Genomic DNA, 20,714 nt, shown 5'->3' with positions numbered 1-20,714 from the left:
GCCTGCCACTGCTTCTCTCCAAGTCGTCCCAGGGAAGAAGCAGAGCAGAAGAAATCTGTCTGCCTGGCTCTCGAATCTTTCTCCACTTAGTCCAAAGTCTTCCCCTTCACACACCTCAGGGCAAAGTGTGTGCTTTGTCCTCTCCTGGTCTTAGATGAGGCTGCCAAAGTCAAGGAGGGAGGAGGAGCACCCCAATCCACCAGCAAGGTCCCAACACCAGGAGAAAAGGAAGACCTTTGGGATAGGTTGTCAGCCATCAGCAGAAGCCTCCTTGATGCAGGACCCAGGGGCAGCCTCGGCAGTTCGTCATCATTTCCTTAGCCCTGAAAGATTTCCAAAGAAGGTCCTCTAGGAGAGCCCTGCTAATCATCCCCTTTGACCGCAGATGGAGGGAAGAGGGGTCAGAGGGACACTACCTCTCCCTTTCTGGGTCTCTCTTCCTATGCTCCTCCTGAAGAAGGCAAAGCGAGGCAAAGCCAAGAAAGCAGAGGAACAGAGAGCTGTAAAGCCCAGACCCTTCAGGTGGCTCTGGAAAAGGTAGCAAATCGAACACTAATGGGGAAATCCAAGGAAAAAGTCACCTTAAGTCATCTCTCCAGCCCAGGTCTACAAACACACAGAGGTTCAACGGCACCCTAGAACCCACCAAGGTCAGAGAAGTGCCCCAGACCCATAAAAAAAGAATGCACAGGCCCTTACTGGAACACAGGTTCCATATCACAGACTCAGGGCAAACTCAATCAATCAATCTAGGGGCAGCTAGGTGGTACAGTGGATAGAGCACAGCCCTGGAGTCAGGAGGACCTGGGTTCAAATCTGGTCTCAGACATTTAAAAATTACCTAGTTGTGTGGCCTTGGGTAAGCCACTTCACCCCATTGCCTTGCAAAAAAAAAAAAAAAACCAACCTAAAATAATTTTAAAAAATAAAATCAATCTACATTTATTAAGCCTGAACCTGAGAAGAGGCTTGCCTGTGGGTGGCAGTACAGGGAAAGGGTAAAGCAGACCCTTGGCTGTAGGGCAAAAGAGACAGGACAGCAGACACTGAGGAAAGACTCTGACCTGACCCAAGGAGCCAGACAGAAGACTCCAACATCTGGGGAGAGGCATGGAGAGAAGAAGGGTGTCTGAGGCAACACAACAACAATTCTTGTAAGAGATGAAATGAGAGTGGGCAAAAAAGAGTCAAAAATGTATTTACAAATAGAATGAGAACTAGAGGAAAAACTGAAAAAGAAATAAGAACTGAAGAAGAATCACAAAGGGAATAAACAGCCTGGCACCAGGGACACAAAACCTATCCAAGATCACTCTCTTAGAACCGGGGGGAGGCACAAGTGAAAAACAGAATTCACCCTGAAAGAAAACCCCAAAATGAGACCTCCATGGACACCAAGCCAAGACCCAGTGCCAGAAAGAAAGAACTCAAAGTCAAACCAGCCACAATCGGGATCACTCATGACTTAGTAGCCACCACCATACAGCAGCAGGGAGCTGGGAATGTGACATACTAAGATAGAAAGGATGCAGCCTTACAGCCAAGAAAGCAGGAGGGCCTTTAATGAACCAGGGCCTCCACACAATCCTGATGTTTGGACCAGAGCTGTGGAAAACATGCAAGTTCAGACATGGGACAAGAGGCTAAACCAGGAGAAACTTTACATTCTAATGAGATGAACCCTAGGCTCCTCAGGGTTGGCAGAAAGTCTAACTAGACAAGACTGGGAAGGATCACAAGGAAAAAACAGGAAAGAAAGGGGAAAGGAAATAAATATATAAATAGGGGATGAGAGGAAAGGACCAAGGAAGGAGAGGAAAAGGCTAAGGAAAATTATCTCACATTTTCAGATTGCAAAAGTAAAAAAGTTTATAAAAACATATGGAGGAGTCAGCTGACACTTGAGCTGGAGGTCAAAGGAAGGAAGAAAATATGCAAGCAGTGGGGTACAAAAATACTTTTCTTTCAACAGGGAAAGAGGAGGAAAAGGGGAGAAGAGAGAATTAGCTTAGGGAAGGGGTTAATTATGAGGAAAACAAACTCTAACTAATGTTATACAAAGATACTGACAGCTTCTTTTTAAGGTAGCAAAGAAATGTAATCGGGGGGGGTGTTCATCATTTAGTGAATGGATGAACTAAGGAATAATGAAGGAAATTATTTCAGAGAAATATGGAAAAACATGCAAGAACTGATGCAGAATAAAGGGAACAGAAAACTGGAGCTGATCAGCAGAACAACCAATCACGATACCAGGGACCTGAGAAAACATGACATCCAGCTCCCAAGAGGAGTGAAGGGCTCAGGGTGCAGCCATTTAGGGGATATGACAATGAAGACATTTGCTTTGCTTCAGTCTTTGTAAAAGGGGTTTTACTGGAGGGATTTGCATGAACTGATGCTGAGCAAGATGAGCAGAACCAGAGAAACACTGTACACCCTAACAGCAACATGGGGGGTGATGATCAACCTTAATGGCCTTAATCATTCCATCAGTGCAACAATCAGGCACAATTTGGGAGTGTCTGCAATGGAAAATACCATCTATATCCAGAGAAAAAATTGTAGGGTTTGAACAAAGATTATTACCTTCAATTTTAAAAAAAAACATTATTTTGCTATGTAATTTTACTACCTCTTATACTTTTTCTTCCTTAAGGATCTGATTTCTCTCTCATCACATTTAACTTAGAGCAGTGTAAGCCATGGAAACAATGGAAAGACTAACAGACTGCATTCTGAGGCGGGGGGGGGGGGGGGGGGGGAGTGAGATTAGGGGAAAAATTGTACAACTCAAAATATATAAAATCTTTTAAAAAAAATAAAATGTTGATTTTAAAGAGTACATATCTAAATATACATGTAGATGTATATATATAACAGGGTTGGAATTTGAAGTAATGAAACATTTTCCTCGACAATATGCATATAAAATGATAAGTGCTTTTCAAAAAAAAAAATTGAAGGGGCTTTATTCTTCTTTCTTACTCAGCAGGAAGAGGCAAAAGGGAGGAAGTGGACTGGAAAAAAGGAAAAAAAGAAGAGGAAAGTACCCACACTGGAGAATGAAGCCTCTTTGCCTGACTTTGGTTTGCTTGTTTCTTTGTTTGTTTTAGTGCCACTGTCACTGAGCCACCTTGGCAATGATGCCCAAGTAACAAGGGAGAGTTTCACTACTTCATTTGAGGGATGCTGCCACCCCCTCCAAGGATCTGCCTCCTTCTTTATCCTACAGCAGACATCATTTCTACTCCAACATGTAGTCCTGAAAAATGAGAGGATCAAATGACCAAAGCAGGGGTGTCCCTACGGAGACAGCTTCTGGCATCTGTCTTTTGGCTTCACATCCTAGACAAGGTTCTGTTCTTCCAATCCTGGGTTACACCTGAGCACTCAGCAAAGGTCTCGTCCCACAGCAGAGGCTTGCAGACTGGATTCTCAACCCCTTCCAAATCTCTCATCTGCTCCTCTGTCACTACTTTTAGAGAGAGGAAGAGAGGTCTAGGACCACAAGCTGCTTGAGACCAACCTTCCAGCAGTGGCCCCTCTCTAACCTGGGTCTAAGAACAACACCTGGAAGAACCCCTTAGATTCTCAATGAAGCATCAGCATCAAGGCTCAGACTTTTCCACTTTAAACCTGTGGGCTACAGTAAGTGTCTACTTATGAATTCCATTTCCTAAATTCCAGAAGCTATAGCCCCTGACCAACAGAAAGGCCAAAGGGAGGTCTTTTTTTTTTAGGTTTTTGCAAGGGAATGAATGAATGGGGTTAAGTGACCTGCCCAAGGTCACACAGCTAGGTAATTATTAAGTATCTGAGGCCAGATTTGAACTCAAGCTCTCTTAACTCCAGGGATGGTGCTCTATCCACCGCACCACCTAGCTGCCCTCAAAGGGAGGTATTTATGGAATCTGAGATACCTGAGCAAGCTGAAAGTAGGTGAGGATGAACCTGAAAATAATAGATATGGTATCAAGGACCCAGATGGAGAAGTCAGCCCTGGCACAAAGGACAGAAGGATGAAGATGAAGAGAGGTGTGGGGAAGGAGAGGTGAGGAAGGAAGGGCATAGCTGAGAAAGATGGGGTGGGGCAGAGCTGGGGTCTGTGTGGGTGTGGGTAGATCCACAGTGGATGCTGCAGCTCAGTCGTGATTGACTCTTCGGGACCCCATGGACCATGGCACAGCTGGTCCCTCTATACTCCACCACTGCACAAGGTCATGCTTGGTATGTCACTTCCACGACACTATCTATCCCACTCCTCCTCAGCCATTCCTTTGTTCCTCAATCTTTCCCAATATCAGAGTCATTTCCAATGAGCCCCCAATTCTCACTATGTGGCCAAAGCATTTGATCTTCCAGTGAACAGTCTGAATTAATTTAAGTATTGACTGATTTGATTTATAAACATATGTATACACACGCATCTACTCCAACATGTATGCATGTGTGTATATAAGCATGTGGACAGCCCATAGGAAACTCTAAAGTCCAACAGGAAAGTGGTCATCTTTTGCCTTGGGTTACAAAGCCTCAAAGCTCAGCACATGGCAGACACTCAGTTTAAAAGCTTAGGAAATTCCACTGAATGTGAACAGGTCTCACCAAATGAACTACAAGTTGAAAAATCAGAGAATTCATTTCTTTTAAATAAAATTCTAAGGGTCCCATTCTGCTGCTGTTAATAGAAAGACAAGAAGGGAGAGAGGGACAGAGGCGAAGAGACAGAGAACAGAGATCTTAAACCTCAGGCAACCAGACACCCAGATTTTCAACAGCCATACCCCAAAGGAAGCACTCTAGCCAATGAGCCACCTTTCAGAAATCATTTCTCTTCAATTACGTAATTGCCCTTACCACAGCCTTTGGGCACGAAACCCCAGTAATGGAAAACTGGAAGACAAACAGTCGTAATTAGTAGATTTTCAGATTAACTCTAATAATGTTTAGGCAAGGGTTTGATGAAAGCGGTGCCTTAGGTAATGCTTTAAAGGTCAACCAATGGAGTTCTTGTTTCAGGGAACCCAAGTCAGGAAATTCAATTCTGAGATTCCCAGTCAGGTTTCTGGGCTCTCTGCAGATGCAGCCCAGAGAGGACGGGTCTGGGCTGACTCCCGGGGCACACCTGAGCACTCCCTGTGCCAGCAGACTCCTGGGATGTGGCAGCCTCAGACACCCTGCACAGGTCATCATCTTGTCTCCAGGTTCCAGGCGCTGGCAGAACTCTGCCCATGAGATGCAGGTGCAGCCTCAATTCCCTGACTCTGGCAGATTCCTTGTTATAACTAGGAGGTTTGCTAAGAGCTCCACATAGTCAGTCTCCTTAGCTCTCAAAGCTCTCCTGGAAGGGAAGGGAGGTGCTGCTATGATCCTCATTTTACAGCTGGGAAAACTACACTAAAACACGGGTGAGGCAGAATTTGAACTCATCTTCCTGACTCCTGGTCCAGAGCTCTAAGGCCTAGGGCTCCCTGTTTGCTGCCTTCTGGGAAGAGATATTGCAAGGAGAGCTGGCAATGCTCAAGAGCTCAGGGTCGCCCTCCAGCATTACAGGAGGGCTGGTACCAGGTCCTGGGATAAGAACACAAACAACGTGCCCCCCCATCCACCCAAGGGGCTACCTGTATAATGGGTACATCACTTGAGGCTGTGCCCCCTCTCCTCTGAGCTGCCCTTCCCTGACTGAGTGGGAGGGTTCAAGGCTTCAGCTTCATCAACATGGGCTTATGAATGACCATTAACCATCTTTTCAATGACCAATACCATAATTGGGCCAGGCCTCCCCACAGGTGGTCGGCTTCATTTCCCAACTTATTTGCTGGCTGAGAAGTATTGGGAAAAGGCTCCCAGCTCTCCCTCTGACCCAGCTGGCCTGGGGACTTCAAGCCAGAAAGGCAGAAACAACAGGTTGGGTTTGGTGGGCAAACCAATTGGATGACAAAGTACAAAACATTTAAAATACATTTTTACCAACAAGAAACTCATTATTTTGATGATTCAATGGGGGGGGGGGGCATTTTTAAACCTGGACTTTTAATATGACACTTTAATTTAAATTCTATTAATTTAAACTTGTGGATTTGGGATGAGCCCTAACAACAAGAGTCAGGCACTGTCCCCAGGCCAGGGAAGGGCCCCTGACCAACAGGGAAAATATCACTGCGAAGATGAGTAATTTGGAAGCCTTTTTTTTGAAGAATACTGAAAAATGATAAATAGGAGCAAGAAAATAAAGTCTAAAGTCCCAATAATGTTTGCGAGTATTCTGAGTGATACAGTAGATATGCTCAGGAGGCGCGGAGTCCCCTGGATGAAGCCACCTCCCAGTTGGCCCTGGGTTGTGTGGTTAACCAGATCAGTGAGGGAATGGACTGACCTGACTGTGGATTTGGTATGAGGATTTCAGTTTGTTTTTTACAAGGATTTCTGTCATTAAAAAGAGAAACTTTTACAATTCAGAATTGAAAGAAATCCTCAAGGTCAGTTTAGGGTGAGTGAAAATGAAAATGTTTTTTCTGATCCAAATTCATGTACCTCCAGATCAAGAAACAAGAAAGTCAATGTGGGAAGCAGTCATGTAAGTCTCTGGTTTCAAATGGGCCACAGAGGTAATAATCAGTCACTTCTGAAGGAAAACACTTCCTTCCCGCCCAGATCCATTCCTTCCATGTTGGGGATTCGAGCTTTTTTCCATGGCCTAAGAGAAGTATTTCCTTCACAAACCAATGGATCAACAGGTATCAAGGAGCTAAGGTTACCAAACAGTCTGCTCCTCTTCGTCTGGGCACCTCTTCCCATACCTGAGAGATCCCTGGCCTCTCTCCACCACGGTCTTTCCAACTGCCCATTCCTATGGTTGCCCTTTTACCCCTGGCCACCTACCTAAGTAGATAGCACCAGGTTCACAGAAAGGGAAAAACCAGCAATTCCCACCCTCAAGGGGTCTATAGTCTAAGGTGGGAAGTGGGTCTGGGGTAGAAAGAACCAGAGACCATGATGTGTACACAAGCAGTCTGGGAGGATATGAAGGAGATGGCCCCTTTGGCTGGAGAGAAGAGTTGAGTAGGGCTTTGTGCGGGACAGTGAAGATAGCGGTAAGTGAAGGCACAAGAGAAGATCGAGAGCTGAGCCACCTCCACTCAGTAAGATCCTCCAGGATGGTGGGCACCAGGGACAGAAGCCCCAAAGAAGTTTCCACTCTATAGACCAAACACACACCAACATCAGAAACAAAAGAACCCTTGGAGGAGAGAGCCAGCACCTGGAGCAGGTGATGTGGGAGATCCTTGGGGGAGGAAGAGAGGAAAAAGCCAGCTTGGGGATGGGGAACGGGGGAAAGGGGGGTGACATAAGACCACACTTGTTCCCCGAGGCAAGGTCATGCTTTCCCATCACACTGGCAGTTGCAGGGTGGATGGATCAGTGGGCAGAGACAGCTCTCGGCAGCTCAGAGCTGACCCCCTGGGCACATCCGGTGCTGACCAACAGGGCTCCTGAACACTGCACCCAGCCTCCATGAATGACCAATTTAAAATCCCAAAGGCTCAGCTCTACCAGCCACAGAGGCCTATGTCCTCTCTCTAGCTCTGGCCTTCATCTTTCCTCAGGAGCAACTCTACATCCCCAAGCCAAGCTTTGTAAAAGCAGCTTCTGTGGCCTCAAGGGCTTACATATAAGAAGGATAAATGCTTGGGGGTTGATGGGACCTGATCAATAAACACTTGTTTCTATTTCATGAAGCAGGTCCAGAATTAACCTGAGTGGAAATAATAATTCTACAGTTGTGTCTCTATTTTCACCTCGTATTTTCCTCAGAGTTGGAAGACTTCAGTATTTAAAAATCCATTTCTGGTCAACTAATCCCTTATGTCTTCCTGGCCAGTCCTTCTAATCTTGATGGAAACAGAATTAAATCCAACCTGCTCTAGCTGGGCAAGGCTGCCACCTAAGAGAGAATCTACACAACAACCAGGATAAAATGTTCCTGGGAAGCTCAAGTGAGAGACACCCAGGGCAGAAGGCCCAGGAGGAAGATGCCAGGGAGGGCAGAGTTTTTAGGGCCTTTCGAAATCCCATCAGACTTCAGAAATAAAACAGGGACCACCCAATGGGGTGATGAACCTGGGGGCCAATCCAAGTCAACTGTGATCTCGCTGGAGAAGTTTCTTTTCTAGTGGGGGGCGGGGGGGGGGGGAATATGGAAATCTGTTCAATGAAACAAGTCCCAGAGATCAGTCCTGCTGGAAAAGCCAATGGAAGAGTGAGAGCTGGAGAGACTGGAGCTTCTCACAGAAGCACTGGGAATGTGGATGGCAAAACCCAGGATTCCAAACACACAGCCCTCAGTACACCAAGAATCCAGCCAGCAATCACTGGCAGAGCAAGGACAGCCACCTGGACCCCAAGAAGCATTTACTTAGGGATCAGAGACCACAAAGAATCCTGCCTCTCCAGGGAATGACTGTATGACGGGGCATCAGGGACTAGAATGCTCTCCAAGGCTCTGTCTGAGACCCCCTCTCTTGCCCTTCCAGACAACACTCTCCACTCTCCCTAACATCTCACACGGCATGCCCCTACAATCGAGTCATTTGGTCCACACGCACTTGTTGGGTACACCATGAACCTCAGAGGTACAAAGAGGCCCCCTCACTGCCCTCAAGGAGCTTGCAGGCTAAGGTGAGTCAACACTGGGCTTAAAGGGAGGGTGCCAGGAGCCTGGAAGAGTTGGCGGCCATCAAGCCAGACTTTTCTATCTGATCTGGAGGGAGCTGCTGTGGAGTCGACTGGACGGGAGAGAGGGGCCAAGAGGGGAGGGTGGTGGCAGACAGAGGCGGACAGAAGACACACGGGGTGCGTGCAGAAAGTACTGGGGAGGCTGGCTGCCTCAGTGTCTGCAACTGTAAATTGGGGAGAATAGTACCAGAGGACCACAAGAGAGGCTATTTGGAAAGCCAAATCCACACAAGTAGGGGTTTCGTGAACGCACGCCCCCCCCCAGTGCAGACAAGACACAGAAAGACCAAAAAGAAGAGCTGGCATCTGACTGAAGGTAGCCTCACCTGCAGGAAGCTCAGCTGCAGGGCCATTGGCCAGGCGCGGGGAGGGGGAGAGCAGGAGGAGCCGAGGAGGGGGGTGGAGATAACAAGCTGTTTGGGGAGCACCCCAGGGATGTGGATGGATGTGGGACTGGCTGGCTAGCAACCCCAGGGAGAGAATGAGCTCATCAAGCCAGACAGTGCCCAGGAAGAAGGGGTTGGAAGGGGATGAAGAGGTCAACAGGCAGGTCAGTCTGGCCAAACAGTCCAGTGGGAAAGACCAGGAAAATTGGGGTCCTCCCTGAAGCCCGGGGTCTGCAGGGAATCCTGCCCGCCAGGGGGAAGGGAAGGGGCCTCGGCAGAGCCCGGTCCTAATGACTGCTCTGGTTCAGTCTCCCAGGAGGCTGAAAGGAAAGAAAGGTAAGAAAACCCCGTCCTCCCCCGAAGCTCTTCCCTCCCCGGGCCCAGGCCCAGGCCCAGGCCCAGGCTCCGCCTGCCCGTCCGTGTCCATCCGTGCCCCCGAGCCTCTAAGCATCCCGGAGCGGCCGGTGCCCAGGCCTCCAAAAACTTCCAGAATGACCCGCGCGGTCTCGTCTCTCGCACCCCCCAGGCACCCAGAGAACCAAACCCGCAGTGGGAAACGGAGGAGTCGGGGCGCCCCCCAAGTCATCCGGATCTGGAGAATCCGGGGGAGGGTCCCTCGGGACCTCCGAGCCTGGGGGCCCGGCCTCCCCGGGCGGATCTGGGTCCCTCCCAAAGAGAGAAGAGACCCCAAGGCAGGCCGGGGCGCCCCGAGGCCGCGGGCCCCCGCCGCTTCCCCCTTCATTCATTGCTAACCGCCGGGGCCCGCACTAAGCGTGGGGCCAGGGGCCCGGGAGACCCCAGGGAAGGGCTCTGGGGGCCCGGCTCCCCGGAGGATGGGTGCGGCCCGGCGGCCCCGGGGAGCTGGGGGGATGGGCCCCTCCGAGGGGACCCCGGGGCCTCCCAGCGGGGGGGCCAGAAGCGAATGAACGCCCTGCGGACATCGGGGGGCCCCAGGGGACCCCGACCCTCCCTCCCCCCACAGGCCCTGGCCCCGGGGCCGCAGCCCAGGCAGGCTTTAGGGGTGGCCCGTGGGGGGGCTGCCGGCGCCCCCAGACCAGCCACCTTGCCCCAGGCTCCGTGTTCGCCCCCCCAGGCCGCGGGCCCCCCCCCAGGGCCGCACTGCCGGGGCCCCAGGCCGCGCTGGGGGGGAACTGAGGCAGGGTGGGGTCGGGGCCCCTCCCCCAGCCTGGGGGCTGCCCCCGGCCCGGGATCGCAAGCCGGGGTCGGGGCCCGGGGATCGGGGTCGGAGGTCGGGGGTCGGGGGTCGGGGGTCGGGCCTCCTCCCGGGGGGGCACGCAGAGCCGCCCCCCGCCCGCACTCACAGTTGCGGATGTCGGAGATGAACACGGCCAGGCCCCGCATCCCGTCGCCCTTGGACACGGCCGGCATGGCGGCGGCGGGGGGCGCCGCGGCGGGGGCGCCGGGGCGGGGGTCGCTCTCGGGGTCTCGGCGGCGGCGCGGCCTCGGGAGCGGCGGAGCCTCGGCGGCGGGGACAGCGGCGGCGGCGGCGGCGGCGGCGGCGGCGGCGGCGCGCGCGCCCGGCCACGCACGCACGCACGCCTCGACGTGCGCGAGCCCGGGCCCCGGGAGCCCGCGAGCGCCGCCGCCAGGCCGGAGGAGGGAAGGAGAGCGGCGGAGTCGCGGAGCGGCGGGCCAGGGCGCCTGCGCGGCCGGGGGCGGGGCCTGCGCGGCCGGGGGCGGGGCCTCCCGCAGGGGTGCGAGGCCAGACAGAGGTGCGGGCGCTGCCGCCCCTCAAGGGGAGGATGCCCGGGCTGCAGAAACCCAGGGAGAGGGGGCCCCCCCAGAGGCAGCCCTAACCCCCCTCCCAAATCTCCCCTCGACCCAGTGGATCCTCACAACAGCCCTGGGACGGAATGTGATGAGGAAACCGAGGCAAAAAATAAGTGACCCAGCCAGGGTGCCTCAGGCTGAACTTGAACTCGGGCCCTCCTCCGGCTAGCATTCTGGGCCGCATCTGCACCCTCCTTTCTTCCCTCTCTGAGCATCTGGACCGAGCCCACCGCCCTCTCTCCCAAGCAGGCCTGGGGCTCTGTCCAGTCATGACTAAACATGCAGTAAGCTCCTCTTGTGTACCTCCTTAGCTGTGGCCCCTCACCCCCAAGCCGAGCCGCAGGGGCCCCCTGGCCCCTCTGCACCAAGCCCAGGGCCTCCTGCCAGGAGAACTGAGAGAGTAGGATAGGCCCAGTTTCCAGGGATCTGCACTCTCCCGGGGGAAGGGTAGTAAACTGGCAGCGCACGGCTGAATGAGATCAGCCAGTGGGCATTTCAGTGCCCCGATGTGCATGGCACCGTGGCTCTAGACTCCAGGAGATGCCGAGAAAGGCGGACAAGTCCCTGCTCTCAAGAGCCTCTGAGCCAGACCTGGAGAAACCACAAAGAGGTAGAGACCAGCTCCAGAGGGATGAATCTGGGATTATCAAGGGCAGGAAGGTACTAGAAGGGTGGGGAAGGTAAAGGTTTCCTGGAGGGCAGGGTTCAGTTAACACGTGATGGGAGGAGCCAGAAGGTAAAGACTTGGAGGGACAGACTCCCTGGCAGTGGGGGGAATGTATGGGGAGATGGAGAAGGTTGTGGGAGGACATCAAGGAGGCTGGCTTGGCCGGCTTTGTCTACTTAGCAGGCACTTAAGCGATGATTTTTGCCCATTTAATAATCAAGAAGTACATGGGTGGAGGGAGAAAGGTGTCAGAAGACTGGTGGGGAGAGGGAGAGTTAGGTAAGAAGAGAGTTTTAGTCTTGTTCCAGGAGGTGATAGGGAGCCACTGAAGGTTCCTCCCAAGAAGGGCTATGACTTTGGTCATAGCCAGGCTTCAGGACCATGAATTGGACAGCCAAGGATGAATAAGAAAGGGTCTCCTCTGGAACGGCACCTTGGGCAAAGGGAGATGAGGAGGGCCTGGGTATGATCCAGGTAACTGGACATTCCTGGACAGGAGTTGTTCAGAGGACCAGTAACCTCACCAGGTCATGTCTCGATTTGTGTGTGAACCAGATTGAAGTGAGGCAGAGTGGTGAGGAGACCTCACCCTCATCTCTCTCTGCCCGAGTGGCAGGACAACGGTCAGGCTGACCGATGACAGCCTAGGATTCAGGGGATGGGACCCTGGTGTCTCCCGTAGCTGACCAAGCTCTAAGCCTCCACAATGCCCTCTTTAGTTGCCTTCAGAGAAGCTGGAACAACCCCCCCGCCGGGGTTCATTGGGAGTCTTCAGGTACTGGTTAGACACCAATGGGTTTGAGACCTCTCAGTTCCCCTCACCCTGGTTCGGTTCAGCCCATCTGCCTGGCTTACAGCTTCCAGGAGCCACAGATGAGAAGTGCATGGCGAGTGAAAAAAAGAAGAGAAACAATCAACAGACCTCCCCACAAAGGAACTAGTCCTCTCTGAACACCCCACCCACCCCACAATGTCCTGGAGGTACAATGAGGAATCTGCCCATTTAGTTGAATGGCAAGGATGGAGAGGACTTGGGTAAGAAAAGCCAGGGAAGGAATCGATTTATGAAGACTTCCAAAGCCAAAGGACAATAAGGAGCCACCAACGATTCCTGGACCTAGGCTGTCATCTACCTGAGTGCAGTGCTGAGTAGGGACTGAAGCTGGGAGGAGCCTGAGGCAGGGGTGCCAGGGAAAGGGCCAAGCAAGCCCTGCCAGCTAGCAAGGAACCAGGGTCCTGGAGCTCCCCTTTGACTTTCCCCTTGAGAGAGCCTAGCTCAGTGCATAGTATAGGTCTCTTCAAGCCAGGCTTCATCAAGCCAGGTGAAGCCAGGGACATTGTCTCATGGTTCTCTCATGGCCCCAGGGTTTTGTCCAGGGCCACATCATCAGAAGGTATCAGAGGTCACCTATGAACTCAAAGCTTCAAGCCTGTAAGACCATCCCCCTGCCTCTACTCAGCTGACTCAGGAATCTGAGGGTGGGCTTCAAGTTCCTCCCTGCAGTTGTCTTTCCTCCCTAGGTCTCAGTTTCCTGCCTTGTAAATGGGGGAGAAGCCAGAAGGCTTCTGGAGTACATGGAGCCCGGTCCTCCTGGCTGGGCCTAGTTACTTCTCTTTAAGAGGAGCCTGTTGAACTGGAGATCCCCAGGGTCCTCCGGGGCCTTTCCACTGAGTCAGCCCCTGCCAGCAGCTGGTGGGCAGGGGTGTGCTAGGAGCTCACCCTGCTGAGCTGACAAGCTTGTAGAAAAAAGACATCTTCCAAAACTGGGTCAGACCCTTGCTGAGGAGGAGCCCCTGGCTCCCCCCCCACTCCAGCTGGCTTGAGGGGGGGAGGGAGGGGCAGGGGAGAATCTGCTGAGTGTTTGGAAAGTAGGAGTTGCAGGAAGTTTCGATGGGGATTTCTGGGGGGCAGGGAGGGGGGCCTCCCTTCATCTGGAGGCACTTTGCCCAGAAAAGAGGGATGACACAGGCTTTTGTCCAGAAATGTTGAGAAAGCTGGGTGGAGGAAGGCTGCCCCTTCTTCCCCCTTCCTGTACAGCAGTTCCTGACAAAGGCCCCAGCCAGCCTTTGGCCTAGGGTGAAATGGCGCCTGGGGGAGGCTGGGGTGGGGGTGGGAAAGGAGAGCCAAGCCTTGTGGCCAGCTGGGAGTTCTGGAGGAGCCTGGCCCTCAGACTGGGAGGTGAGAGTAGGGTCCTGAGGGACAAACTCTTTCTGGACAGGGGGGCTCCTCCACAGCTGGGCCAGATGTGGGGCAACTGTGGCCAAGCCAAGGTCTCCACCCAGTTCAGAAAAGAGAAGTTGTGTTCCCTCAGTGGCCACTGCAAGGCCAAGGGTTTCCTGGAAAAAAGCAAAAAAACAAAAACCGGATTCAGGGCTTGCCTAGGGTTTTGTGAAAATTCAGGAGTTTGAAGGAAGAACAATGAAATCCCCTTCCCTTGCCTAATGGCAACTGAAACAGGATCTTCCTCCTGGTGGGGGCCTCCTGGCCTTAGGGGCTGGGTTGGAGAGACCTCAGCTCATTGGGGGGGGCAGAGAGAGGTCAACCTGGAGGAGCCCCCCCATTCTGTTCTGGGTGACTGTCAGATTCCCCTCAGAGCAGAGAAGGCAGCTAAGCTGAACTAGGCCGCTGACCCTTTCTAAAAGTCCTTCCCAGACAACCCATTGTGACCTGGACAATCCCAGGCCTTGGGCCTATTAAAGGGGACCTAAAGAGAATCAAAACAATTCTGGAGCATGGGGAGCCAAAGACTGGGGTGGGGGGTGTTTTTAATGTGACATCTACCATGTGCCAAATGTATTGCCTACTGGGTACTGGGGATAAAATAGAAAAGAGAGATGGACAGAGCTCACCCTCCCTCCAGAGAGGTAGTCCTCCCAAGAAGGAAGCATGCCCAATCAAGGCCACTGGGGTGGATGACCTCTGCCAGTCCCTGTCTTCTACTTGCCCTCCTTGATGGCCTGAGTTCCTGGCTTGGGGGTGACCTCTCTGCTCAGGAGAAAAGTCAGATTTTCAGGCCCATCTTCACATCAGACTCCTGAGAAATAATTAACTCTCTGCTGGCCACCCAGAAGTTCTCAGACACCCCTGGAATTCAGACCCAGAACCATGTTGTTTCATTCCCTTGCAGAGAAAGGGGAATAATGCTAAGCACTAAAGCATCCTGGGGTGATTGCAATTGTGCAGGAAGGAGCCCACTTTCTGCCCTTCTGGGGATACTGGCCAGAGGCCTGGGGGGATGGGGGGGAGAGTTTCCCTCTCACCTCCCCTGGTCCAGTCCAATCAGCGCCAAGTTGAAGATGCCTCCTCCCCTCTTGGCCAGTCAGTCTCTGTTGTTACAACTGCTACAACTGCTCTGGTAACCATTGCCACAGGTGCCTGGACAGGGGAAAGATGCCAGCTGCCTTAGAGATCTCACAAGAAGACAGAAATGGGAGCAGCTCCATCCCAGCCATAGACTCATCATGGACTCCTAGCCTGGTCTGGTGGCAAAAGGATGCCACCTTTTCCTTCTCCGGAGTTGTCATCCTTATGCCTTGAGGCCAGCCTGAGAGACCTAAAGTGCAGGGATTCCTACCCCTTACTCCTTCAATATGGTCAAAGATTTCTGGCTCAGTAGACAATTTTTAAAGTCCTCGTAGCCAACAGCAGTGATATCTCTATCTATTCTGAAAGGGAGGGGAGGAAAGGGAAGGATCCTTTGTTTTGAAACATCATACTAAAGTACGGTACTGCTCTGGGGGACAGCCAGCCAGAGAAAAGTTTCAGAGACAGGAGGTAGTGCAGTAGATAGAGCACTGGTCCTGGGGTCAGGAGGATGGCAGTTTGAATCAAGCCTCAAGACACCTGCCATTTACTAGCTGTATGACCTTGGGTAAATTACTTAACCACAATAGCCTTGCATATAGGGCCATCTCCAGTTGTCCTAATTCATATCTGGCCACTGGACCCAGATGGCTCTGGAGGAGAAAGTGAGGTTGGTGACAACACAGCCCTCCTCAATCAAATTCAATTAACTTGCTTATCATGGCATCACCTCCGGGATGTCATGGTCTTCTTCAATAACAAAGGACAAACATCATCATCATCATCATCATAAAAGGACAGTCTGTGACAAATGCAGAATAGCAGGAAGGTTCAGCTGGCCAGCCTAGAGAAAGAGTGAAGGGGAGGACCCTAGGACAATGAGGCTGGAAAGGCAAGCTGGCACTCCTTGGTGACAATGTTGGCCACCCTCAGCAAGTAGTGATGGTTTCTCCATGTGTGAATATCTCTCATTCAAGGTATCTCTCACTCAACAAGTCATACTGAGACAATCATGGTAGAGGTTCGTCTTTGTTATTTGTTCTCAGGAATCATTGAAGAGGGTGGCATGAGCTCATAAGATACCTTGAAACCATCGAGGTTATGATTTCAGAAGGCTGCAAGTCAGACACTTTAGAAAGAGTCAGCAAATATGAGACACAAGAAGATGATAGAACAAATAGTATTAAGATCAAAAAATTACAGAAATCCCCAAAGACCTTTGAGAAGAAGGAGGTAACACCAATGAATAGAGGAAGGGGGAGGGGATCCTGGAGGGGATTCTGAGGGAAGCACCCCTTTCTATAAATTGATTGATAATAAAGATGTGGTCACTGTGGAATAAGGCTGGTAGAATCTGGTTCCTCCAGGATTCCTTCTCATCTTATCTGTCACCACCACCAATGATCCCCTGATGTCAATCCTCCCAGATTTTCAGACACATTCTATTGATAAGGTATTCAGCAGGATTCCCAGAACATTTTAAAAACAAATAACAAACTCTTCTGTGGAATCTCTGGTAACACTGAAGCTTCAGGAAAACTAAGAAAGGCTTCCCACCCTCAGAAAGGGACATTAGCGATCTCTGTAACCATTCACATAGAAGTGACCACAGAGTATTCTCACAACTTCTCTCTGCTTCCCTCCAAGTCCCCAGAAGATGTAATAATTACCCCTCCACTCCAGGGTCTCTCTCCCTTGCCTTAATTCATTGGTGTCACCATCTCCTTCACAAAGGTCTTTTGGGGATTTCTGTGATTTTTTTGGTCTATGTTGCTCTTAATGCTATTTGTTCCCACATTTTCTTACCAACAAGAACCATGCTGGGGCTCTCCCATCCTTAGGGGAGCATCTCTGATCAGAGAACTCTGGAGGTGTCCTTGTAAAGACATAAGGATTTAACCAAGTCCACCCTCTGGCTCTGTGGACTTTTGTTTGTAAAACTGTGAGAAAGGGCTCTAGCTCTCTCCTGCCTAGATTCATTCCCCTGCTCCATTGCTTCTTGACTCCCATACCAAAAGTATTCTCACCCTCTTCTGGGTCCCTTTTATTGTTCTGTACCCCCCCCCCCCCATTAGAATCAATTTAACCCTAACCTTCACTTTAAGTTTAAGAGCAGCTAGGTGGGGCAGCTAGGTGGGGCAGCTAGGTGGAATAGTGGATAGAGCACCAGCCCTGGAGTCAGGAGTATCCCAGTTCAAATCTGGCCTGAGACACTTAATAATTACCTAGCTGTGTGGCCTCGGGCAAGTCACTTAACCCCATTGCCTTGGAAAAAAAAACCCAAACAAACAAGAATCTCTAAGTACTATCCTGTGCCAGATGCTGGGTTGAAAACTGGGAATTCAAAAAGAGGCAAGAGACAGTTCCTGCCTTCAAGGAGCTCATCATCTAATGGAGGACACAATCTGTAAGCAAGATGTGGACAGGAAGAAGTGGGGGGAATTAATAGAGTGAGAGTAATTGGTTGGTTCTTGTGCTTCATTCTCAAAGAGATCAAAACAAAAGTACTAGATTAGAGACAAGTGACAGTGTCAGATTGTGGCTGATCATCCAGTCTGAGGTCAGAATGTTCTACCCTAAATCAGGCACAAATAGTTCATGTGAAGGCCTGGGTGGGTTCTCTAAACTTGTGCATCTTGCATTTACTTAGAGATGCTTCTATTCCGTCCTGCTCATAGAGCACGTAGAGGGAAAATGCTAGCATTGAAGGATCAGGAAAACTTCCTGTAGAAGATGGGATTTAAGCTGTGACCTGAAAGAAGACAGAAGGGAGAGAGAAAGAGGAAGACCTTGGAGAAGCCACAGCCAAAGATGGGAAATGGAGGATCTTGTGACTGAACCACAAGTCATATTCCAGAGAGGGTGTTGGAGGGGAAGGGGAAGGGAGATTTGAATGCCAAACAGAGCTTTTTATATAGGAACCCGGAGGATCACTCTCTAGGGAGTTTATTACAAAGGGGGGTATTATGGGGAAACTTGGACTTTAAGATCATCTCTTTTGTGACTGAATGGAGGATAAACTGAAATGAGGAGATACTGAGGCAGGCAGACCCTTCCCCTCCCCATCCCAGCAACTATTGTAACAGTTCAGGCATGAGGAGGTGATGAAGATCTGCACCAGGGTAGCAGCAGTGTCAGAGGAGAAAGGGAGGTGTGCTCCAGAGATGCTGGAGAGGAGGAGTGGACTAGAGAGAGATGCTGGAGAGGTGAAAGTGACCTACCTTGGTACCATTTTGGATGGGGGGGACAGTGAGAGATACTGAGGAGTCTGGGATGACTCTTAGGTTGGGAGCTTAAGGGGATGGGAAGATGGTGGTATCCACTAAAGTAATAGAGAAAGGGAAGCAGGAAGAGGGTTTAAGGGGAAATATGATGAACTCAGTTTTATATGTGGCATTTAAAATGTAAGCTCCTTATGGTTACTGGTGTTAAGCACAGTGCTGAATCAAGGCTTTAATAGCTAGCTCTACCTTCCTATCTATCTATCTATCCATTTCTCCCCCACTGGCCCCTACAGTGTCTGTTTCCCTGAACGGTGCTGGTCTTCATCCCCAGTTTTGAGAAAAGATGAAATGAACAACCCTAAAAGGACTCTGCCCACCTGGCAACCCTTCCCCCCACCCAACAACCTAGTTCCTGCCACCACAAGTTTGCTGTTATACCCTATTCAGAGACCCTTCTTGGCTAAGGCTATTGGACTCTGAGTGGAGCCAACCTAAAAGAATCTGCTTGGGGTCCAGATAAGTGGAAGGAGCAACCCCTAGGAGGCAGAAGGCTGGCCTGATATGGTGAATTGAGGTCATGGCCACCAGATCTCTTCCAGCATCTTCCCAGAGAGACCTAATAAAACCAGAGAAGACTTTCTTCTTGGCTGTGCCAATTCTGCTTCTTACCTACCCATGATCATCCCTCATTGCCCCAGGGCTAATGGATGTCTTCTTCCTTCTCCTTGGTCTTGGCAAGATTCTGGTGAGTAAAGGAGTAAGGCATCTCTAGCAAGGAACCAGTGACCCAGAAAAGACTGAAAATGAGGGAAAGGATTGTCAATCTTTCAGTTTGAAAAATAGCTTAAAATCCATTGGGATTGGTTTGAGAGCAGGCTCAAATCCCTGCCTCTGTGCTGCACTTACTCAGTTTCCTCTGCTGTCAATGGAGAGGGGACTCTCCTAGAGAGGTAACTTCCTAAGACTGGAATAGACCCTCCCTTGACCAGAAGGTTCAGAAGATGCCAGTGACCCCTAGTGTTCAAACCTTCCCTGCTATCTTGCCTGGGAGGGGAGGTGAAAAGAGACTTGACTGGCCCTCTGAACTCTCTCCTCTTTACGCTGAAGGTCTGTGTTCAGCACTCGGGAGACAAGCCAGGTTCAAGAACCTGACCATGAGGAGCTGCCCATCTCCTGGGGCTACTGCAGATACCCACAGAAAAAAGTATAGAAAAGGGGTGACAGGGTTGGAGGCAAAGGAAGGATCCAGGCTGAGTGTTCTAAGGGCAAGGACTGAGGGGCTGCCTAGAGGAGGAAAGCCAGGAAAGACCAGGGACAGTTTAGTAGGCAGGGGCCACAGGTTGGACCAAGGCAGGAGAGGGGAGAGGGGGTTGATTGCTGGATCTGCACTGTGCTCCCCTAGTCCCATGGAGGTGGCTGAAGTCAGGCTGAGCCTGAAAGTGAAGGTCTTTCATTCCAAAAGAATGATTTTAGATCTAGAGGCAGTAGGGACCGCTGGTGGCACAGTGTATACAGTCTGCTATCATGAAGATCAGAGTTCAAATCCAGTTCAGATCCTTACTGGGCTGTGACCCTGGGTGAGCCACTTAGCCTGGATTTCTCCATCTGTAAAGTGGGATTAAAACCAGGACCTTCCTTCTCCATTGTGGTGAGGACAAACTTAGCACCCAAAAGGAGCTAGAGAAATGTTGGCGATGGTTGTTGTGATTTTTAGGTTTTTGCCAGGCAGTGGGGTTAAGCGTCTTGCCCAAGGCCAGACAGCTAGGTCATCATTGTCTGAGGTCGGGTTTTGAACTCAGGTCCTCCTGACTCCAGGGCCGGTGCTCTATCCACTGCACCACCTAGCCGCCCTTGTTATTACTGTTATTACTGTTATTGTTATCATTATTAGTAGTAGTATGGAAGATTCTCGAGCAAGAGAAGTAACACGAACAGCCTTTCCCTTTAGCAGTTTCCCTTTGGCACCTGTGTTGGGAGAAGTCTGGAGGAAGAGGCGGGAGGGGAGACGGGGAAGGGGCCGGGGTTCGCGTAGAGGCCCTGAGGCGCCCCGGGGAGATGCTCCGAGGGGCTGCGCCTTTAAGTGGCGCGCCCTCTGTGGCCCCGCCCCGAGGCCCCGCCCCCGGGCCCCGCCCCCGCGCCGGGGCCGGCGGCTCTGCGCCTGCGCCTGCCCCGCCCCCGAGCTTCTCTGCTCGCGTGGAGCCCGCGCGGGGCGGGACTTCCCGGCCGGCTCCAGGAACTTCCGGCCGTCTCCAGGCGACCCGGTCCGGGAGCCCCGGCCCAGCAGGTGAGCCCCGCCCAGCGGAATGACGGGGGAAACTGAGGCGGCGCGGAGGCCCCGCGGCCTCGGGGGGAGGGCGGCAGAGGGCGCGGGGCCCGCCTTGCGCCCAGCCCGGCCGACAGGGGGCGCCGCGGGGAAGAGCCGCCCCGGGTCGGGGCCCGCCTCAGTGGCCCCGTCTGTAAAGCGGGGCCGCACAAATGCCCCCTCCCCCCGGGCCTGGTTTGGGTTCCCCGCCCGGGGTGCCCACCAGCTGCTTCCTCCTCTTACTTCTGCTCCCTTCCCCCTGACCCACAGTTCTTAGATGGACCCTGGCCCTGACCCTGGC

The 20,714-nt window shown here is 51.8% G+C and overlaps 2 protein-coding genes across 8 annotated transcripts in view; one reads left to right on the top strand and one right to left on the bottom strand.

Moving 5' to 3' along the window:
* AP2A2 (adaptor related protein complex 2 subunit alpha 2) overlaps window positions 1–10,555 on the bottom strand; it is an 81,686-nt gene extending 71,131 nt beyond the window's left edge. The window contains exon 1 of one of the 2 annotated variants that reach the window (XM_074230760.1): window positions 10,448–10,555. In XM_074230760.1, the coding sequence (XP_074086861.1) occupies window positions 10,448–10,514 (67 nt within the window). In that variant the 5' untranslated portion in view covers window positions 10,515–10,555. The remainder of the gene's footprint in view (window positions 1–10,447) is intronic. The other variant, XM_074230761.1, reaches the window with a different exon arrangement.
* Window positions 10,556–15,768: 5,213 nt separating this feature from the next.
* The window catches only part of CHID1 (chitinase domain containing 1), a 67,234-nt gene continuing 62,288 nt past the window's right edge, over window positions 15,769–20,714 (top strand). For 4 of the 6 annotated variants that reach the window (XR_012477232.1, XM_074230763.1, XM_074230766.1 and 1 more), the window contains exon 1: window positions 20,288–20,395. The gene's annotated coding sequence lies outside the window, so the exon portion shown is untranslated. Of the gene's footprint in view, window positions 15,865–20,287; window positions 20,396–20,714 lie in introns of those variants that run through there. The other 2 variants (XM_074230765.1, XM_074230764.1) reach the window with 2 other exon arrangements.

This window comes from Macrotis lagotis, chromosome 3 (assembly GCF_037893015.1).
Source record: "Macrotis lagotis isolate mMagLag1 chromosome 3, bilby.v1.9.chrom.fasta, whole genome shotgun sequence".
NCBI lineage: Eukaryota > Metazoa > Chordata > Mammalia > Peramelemorphia > Peramelidae > Macrotis > Macrotis lagotis.
Note: the sequence above shows the minus strand (reverse complement) of the source record. Positions and strands in the feature narration are given on the sequence as shown.